Source organism: Monopterus albus, unplaced genomic scaffold (genome assembly GCF_001952655.1).
Source record: "Monopterus albus unplaced genomic scaffold, M_albus_1.0 scaffold3.1, whole genome shotgun sequence".
Taxonomy (NCBI): domain Eukaryota; kingdom Metazoa; phylum Chordata; class Actinopteri; order Synbranchiformes; family Synbranchidae; genus Monopterus; species Monopterus albus.
In genome coordinates, this window is record NW_018127883.1 from 3,525,778 (window position 1) to 3,533,257 (window position 7,480).

General features: G+C 45.6%; 1 protein-coding gene across 1 annotated transcript in view; it reads right to left on the minus strand.

The window, feature by feature from the left end:
- The window catches only part of lrpprc (leucine-rich pentatricopeptide repeat containing), a 52,221-nt gene that overhangs the window by 20,612 nt on the left and 24,129 nt on the right, over positions 1–7,480 (minus strand). Inside the window, exon 23 of the mRNA XM_020599981.1 lies at positions 3,239–3,446. Coding sequence (XP_020455637.1) covers positions 3,239–3,446 — 208 coding nt within the window. The remainder of the gene's footprint in view (positions 1–3,238; positions 3,447–7,480) is intronic.

A 7,480-nucleotide genomic window follows, 5' to 3' on the forward strand; every position in this document is an offset into this window, starting at 1 on the left:
AGAGTGTGGAGATGGAATGAGATTGAGGAGGGGGACATGGGTATGCAATTTCCACCAGAAATGAGACAAGGATGAGGATAAAAGTGCAGAACATGGTTTGTAATTAGCAGAACGTGGCTTCTATGCAGGTATCTTACATGCTGCGGTGTGGCGAGCATGGCCTCTTACACTGGAGCCATTTCTACACATGGAGTCATGTTGGTGGATGTTTCAAAACTCTGCATTTGTTCCATCCCTTCTATCTGTCCACCTCATTCATTTCTCCATCAAGCATCTCCACACCTACTTATAATCCCTCCTTCCTAATGAGACATCTTAAAAAAAAACACCCCATCACAAAAGGGCTTGGCGTTGCAATTACATCCCCTCTGTGCCTTCCTCCTCTCTCCCCCATTTCTGCTCGCTGATCCACCCCCCCCAAAAAGAGCTAAGGATGTCGAAAGATGGATAATTTCCCCTAGGTACAATTTAACTGTCACTTTGCATTGCCATTTACTGCAGCGCACAGCCCTGTTAATGTCCCCAACTTTGCATGTCAGCCACTTTCCAGCCAATTAAGCCCTGAAAAAAAAAAATAACGAGCGCTTTGCTCGGTGGAAACCTGAAGGAGCTCATTTTGCTTCATCTCACTCCCCCTTATTTCCTCCCTCTACGTCCCCTTCTTTTGTTCGGAGAAGATCGGCGGGCCTGTTATCAAGTCACTGTCCTCGCGTGAGAGAGGACGAAGTGTCTATGTCTCGAAACGCAAATGAGACCGTGATCATGACACCATGAGCCCGATGTTAGATGTACAAGAATGGCACTTGCTAATCTGTGCACCAATACCCACACAGACGAATGCTCACATAATGTAGGCACCTAAAACTACACATCCAGCAGACACACAGCAACATTAGCATTCATTTAGAGAGGGGTTCGTTGGTCACCTGACAAATGTTCCTTTCTTTTCCAAGTCTACATTTTTTTCCACCATTTTATTCAATAGCTTGTGGTGCTCCTGCAGTATGAAACTAGGCTGAAGAAAGTTTGCAGACCAGAACAATCAAAACAGTGAGCTATAGAAGCTAAAAACTGGGAGTACAGCTGAGGGGAACATAAGGAGCTGTGCTGAGGTCGAGATAACAATTCTGTCCTTCAATCTTTTCCTCGGACTGTTTTCATTTACTTCTATTTTGCACCTCTGGCTGCTTCTGTTTAAGATTTCCATTGTAGACATGATACAAGATGGCAGAAAAGAGTGGGAGTGAATGAGATTTCTCCTCTCAGCCACTCATCTCTTGTCAGCTTCCTATCCTCCTCCTCCTATTCTATTGCCACTGTTGCCGTCTTATCATACATATCCTGCCAGCACTTCATTTTGTTGGACTCATTACCATTTCCTGTTGCTAATCAATTCCATACAAATGTGGTAATCTGGGCTAGCATAGTAGCAGGTTAGCACACACAATGCTGAGCGGACAGGCGTGAAGGCTAACAGGGCGGTGCATATGATGGGCTGTCAAGGGCTAATCTGCTCGAGAAGTGTTCATTAAGTCATTAGCGCTGACGTAGCGATGAGACGAGAGCAGGCGGGAGTGATGCCTGCTTTGTCCTCTTTTATCACTTCCCTTCATCCCTCCTACTCCCCGAGTGCGTGTTTGTCCGCTGACTGACGGAATAAAGAGGTAGAAATGAACACATGATGATAAAAGATAAAAAGAGAAGAGAACAGGGAGATGAATTCAACTGAAGCACAAAAGTCAAGCGTTGTGGTGCTCAAACCTAAGCTGAGGCTTGGCTGAACCACTGCTGGAACAACACATTACAGCCTCACAAAAGTCAAATGTTTAAGCTACCAAAAAGCCTTTTAACATTAAGAGTTTCCTGATGAAACTAAGAGCACGGCCCCAAAGAAAACTGGAGCAAGTGAAAGAAAGGATCCACTAGTGTAACACCAACGACAGCTTAGTGTCACAGTGCTCTGTGAAGACAGTGCTGGACTTTCTGACACAAGGCAACACAACCTGTTGTTATTCATCTAACCACTTTCAAGGCTGTTCAGTGCCTGAATCTGATGTTTAAGAACAAACTGAGTCAGTATCTCGCTCCAGCAGTGAATGATCTGCAAAAATAAGTACGGCAAGTAAATAAACTCGTAAAGGGTGGGAAAATGCAGCTCTCTAATGTTTAAAGATTCTAAACACTTCAAAAAACAATCTACTGTGTGTTCAAACTTTATCTGCACACTTTTGTTCACAACTAGCCAACTAGAAACAAATATACCAAAAACCCAAGATTGATGGTAGAATACAAGCTGATACGTAGCGTGTTCACTCCTGTTCATTGGTGTGTTTACTGCAGTATCCTATGGGGGAAGCACTGGCACTTGAGTTGTGAACAGGGCTGCGGCAAGCTGGTGTGTGTGTGTTTGTGTTTTGGCTGCCATTGATGACCCAGGAGTAAATTAGCCTGCTAATCTCACCAAGGCAGTGATTAACGACTGAAGCTAGAAACTCCGTTTGTGCCAGAGACTTACAGCAAAACAAACAGCGGCAGGGGAGCATCGGTGTGCGAACGTCTGTACACGAGCTTCATTTGCAAAGGTCTACCTCTGCCGCAGCATGTACACTAGAGGTAAACTGTGTGTATGAAAGCATGGGCAGGGTGTGTGTGTGTGTGTGTGTGTGTGTGTGTGTGTGATGGCAGGCCCCTAACAGCGCACTGCGTGGCTGTGGTAAATCCAGCAATTAGTGCTCTGTACATAATTAACATGCTAATGAGTTGATCTAAGCCAGTTTTTGGTAACATTCATTTACACATTTGCATTGTGGGAAGAGGCACTGATGGCCATCTCACCACCTACACACTCACTGACACCTTGGCGTATAGCAGTGGGCGTTTCAGGAGATGAGGGGTGGGGGCTCATGGGAGAGGTTGCAGCTGGTGAATCCTCAAACAAACAAAACCTGGCTCTAAACAGCACACACACACATAAATGAGCAATTTCCACATCCTCTCTCTGTCTGATTCACTGACCCAGAACATAACCCCAGCTATGATCATAGGGAGAGATGAGTGACTCATTGAGACACACACATACATACACACACCTGGCAAGTGGATTTGGCAGATGAAGACATAAATCTGACAACAATAGTGAACTGGTAGTTGGTTAGTGGAAAGCTTCAGCAATAGAATTGAAAGAAAAAAAAACACAAATGAAAAATTCTAACATTAAATCCCTGTCTACAAGTTTTACCTTTCCAGGTGTACAGAAATCAGGGGTGAGCAGAGACTGGAGGAGGGTTTGGCCAGACCAAGGGTAAAGACGGTGTCCAGCAGCCGTTGGATGGTGGAAGTACTCCCTTTGACCACTAGAGCATTGAGTGCATAGAAGAGCAAGGAGTTGTGCATGTCATTTAACACTACCTCCTTCTCCTTCATTTCTTTCAGGATGTCCACTGCCTCTGTGATGGGGGAAAAGAGAAATAAAGCCTGAAATTGTTATCCAAAATAAATGCTCACATCAGCAGCTCTTGTTCCTGTACCTCATCACGTGTGACGCTCTGGGGAGGTCAAAGTGCAAGACCCTCAGTCAGAGCATGACGTGATGGTGAGAGCGATTTAGAGGTAAAGACAAATGAAATGAACAACATACAAGAAGAAAGAGAGATAATGCAGAGAGATGAGGAGAGAGAGAGAAACCGAGAGGTGGGCAGAGCTTGGCTGGGAGAAGACTAGGGTGTGTGAACATGATAAAAGGCCCCTTTAGCTAATTCCATGTGGGGAAAACAAACCCATATTAAAACAGCATTTTCACCCAGCAGGGATGCAAATCCAACCCCGTATAATGCCAACTCTGCACTAATTGCTACTTGCGGTTTTCTAAACGAGACTACAATTACCGGACCCCTACAATGGAGGACGGCTTTTTGCTGTGGCCATGTGGAAAGCACTTGGGGGGCTAAATTATAGGTATGTGGCAACAAGGGCCTGCTGTAGCCCCAGCGAGACCCCGGTAAGCAGGCTGAGGGGTGGATCAGTTTGGTCAAGTCCAGTCGGTAATGGAGGGCTTTTTACTGGGCCACACGCCCATCTGGCCAACACTAGGGGCTAAATGGTGGAAAAGGAGCGTCTATGTATGTGTGTATATGTGGAATATCAGGGTAAAGTAATTAAGATGTGTTTACTGCCTATTTAGACAGCTGCTAATGGGCTGACAGCGATACAGCCGCTCTCAACCACAGATACTAATCTATACAGCATGACCAAGAGGAAGGGAGGAGATGGAGAGAAGCAGAGACACAGAATATATTTGTATAATGTGAATGAAGCCAATACAGACACCTTCCTCAAAATTTACAACACAAATCCTTGCTTCCTACCTTTGTGAAAACTTAAGCAAACAGACACAAATACAAAAAAGCAAATAAAGTTAAGGTGAACAAATGTGGGTCCAATGATGATAACAACCATGTAGCTGGTAATATAACAAACCCCTCAAATAGGAGTGTCACTCTCTACTGGAAACGCACATTCAGACACAGATGCATACTTGTGGGCTGAGGGACAGGGCTACTGGTAAGTGCTTTGGCATCCTAATTTCAGTCTGTCTCTCCATCTCTCCACCTCTTTGTGCCAGTTGTTATGGCGATGGGAACCAAAGGCTGTCACAGATTTAATGGGACAAGGGAAAATAGAGGGAGGACGGGTGGAGTAGGGGTGACTGGCAATGGAGGAGACACCACTAAACAGGAGGGGGAGTTAAAGGGAGGACAATGAGAAGGGGAGGAAGCCTGCCAGAGGGAGAACTTTAGTGAGCTGGATGAGGACTTGACAAGAGCAACAAAGAATGGAAAAGGGCAAACCTTGAAGTAACTGGGCTCTGTCACCTGTGTGACAACGTAGTGCACTTTTATCACAATGACAATATACATTTCTCCATCTTAAAGGACTGCAAGACTTCAGCAGTGCACATTAGCTCCTGCTTACCTTTTTTTCCTCTGCTAATAGTTTTCTTGATTGTTTAACAGAAACAGAATAAAGATGACAAAATTAAGATCAAGAACGACTTTAACTGAGCACTGTACTGGCATTCAAGGATAAATAAAAACATCGGCAGCCACTTCACAGCAGGCATGAAGCACAGAAGCATTCCTAGAGATATTAATGCCAAGGCCTAGAGCGTGTTTGCTGTAGTTAAACCCTAAGATGCAGAGTAAAGCTCAGTTTGATCTACAGGAATGGACGGCTAGCTCATGTTGCACGTTTTGCCACCACAAAGAAGATAAATTCCTAAGGTTTGGAAATCTCACAACTTCTATATGGTCAGGACAGAGACCGGTACATTACAAGATGGCGAGCCTGCTAAAATCAGAGATCTCTTTGTGGTTCCAAAACCAACATCCATGTGGACATTATCAAAATCAATACTAAAAAAGCCTGCTAAAACCAACATCCACGTGGACATTATCAAAATCAATACTAAAACAATGACTGCAGGAAAAATGATTTGATCGCAGATGGTGATATCACATTTAAACAATTGCCCTAAAATGGCCTGATCTGTTGTCAAGTCTGTGTCGTTCTTCAGGTGAGAGGCAACTTATTCTGGCTCCCCGACTGTGTCTCCCCCTCCCTCCATCTGCACCTCTCTCTGTCACTATATGACAGACCTGCTAATCACTGAGACCAGTGGCTTGGAGTTGATCTGCCCAAATGGAGCTACACTAGCTAACATCTCTCCATCCACCATCCAAACCTCCTCTCCTCACTCCCCCCTCCATGTCTCCCTGTCTTCCGTTTAGCCAGTATGCATATCTATCAGCTCAGCGAGGCATCGTGGCCAGCAAAGCGAGCCAGAACACACACACATATTAAGAGATGGGGAGGCAGACAGGCCAGGTAAACAAACATCATACAGTCCAGTGGTTCATCTAATGCTCCATGACTTGACTGCTGGTGATGTCTTTTTCCCAGAACACACCCATGCAGCACCAAAGACAAGTTCAGCACCGCCTAAAGTCAGAGCAAGTTGTGTTTACCGGAGTGGGAGGATAGACAGAGGAGCAAGGGCAGGTCAAAGAGACACCTAGTGATAGAGGAGAGGTGTATTTAATAAAACAGAGGGAGAGAAGTGATGGTAGAAGTTAAAGGGGGTGTTCAGCCTCTTGAAGCACACGGTGATATGTATGGCAAGTTCACTGCGTCACAGGATCAACGAATTAAAGGATGCACTCATTCTGCTATGACATATAACAACAAGCTTTCTTAACTTGGAAAAGATCTAAAGCCAAGGCAAGGTCAAAAAAGTATTTTCTACTTTTTTTTTTTTTTTAGGAGCAGCTTTTATTTTGTATGTTTATTTTTATATTGTACATTTTTCTTAGAACACTGAATTTAGATAAGAAAAACACTATATTTCACATGGCTTGATGAAAACCTAGGACAAATGAAAAACCTGGGACACCTGATCTATTATGTGCCATTTCTGCTCTTATTGGATAATAAAGGTGTATGTTATACAAATGTCAATACTTCCATGCTTGTACATCACCTATGTGTGTGTAAATGGGTTTACTATTTAATAGATACTGTATGTGTATAGATTGAGACATTTGTTTTAAATTGATGGCTAAGATGGAAGATATCAGTTCAATATATTGAGTCAGAATTACTTGATGACAGTACTGCCATTTTATCTGCACATAAATCTTACAGAAAAATGTAGTGCACAAATATGGGGATGGAGGGTTAGACCAGTGGATGTATGAACAGATGTGAACGTTAAAAGACCATGATGAGGAGCAGTGAAGAGTGGAATAACTTTAATTGATTCGAACTAAAGCCCTTTATGAATAGATTAAAATCAAGGACTGTGACGTCACCCGGGATGGCGCAGCAGGGGGCCCCACCCTGGAGCCAGGCCCATGGTTGGGGATCAAATGCGAGCGCCTGGTGGCCGGGCCTCCACTCACGGGGCCCGGCCGGGCTTAGCCCGAACAAGCACCGTGGGGACGTCCTCTCGTGGGCCCACCATGTGCGGGAGGATCAGTAAGGGGACAGTGCACAGTGGACTGGGCAGCAGTCGAAGGCAGGGGCCCCGCCGACCCGATCTCTGGACACGGAGACTAGCCCTGGGGACATGGAATGTCACCTCGCTGGTGGGGAAGGAGCCCGAGCTTGTGCAGGAGGTTGAGAGGTACCGGCTAGATATAGTCGGTCCCACCTCCACGCACAGCTTGGGCTCTGGAACCTTACTCCTCGAGAGAGGCTGGACTCTCTACTACTCTGGAGTTGCCCGCGGTGAGAGGCGGCGGGCTGGTGTGGGCTTGCTCATAGCTCCCCAGCTTAGCCGCCATATGGTGGAGTTTACCCCGGTGAACGAGAGGGTCGCTTCCCAGCGCCTTCGGGTCGCGGTTAGGTCTCTCACTGCCGTTTGTGCCTACGGGCCGAATGGCAGTGTGGAGTACCCGGCCTTCTTGGAGTCCCTGGGAGGGGT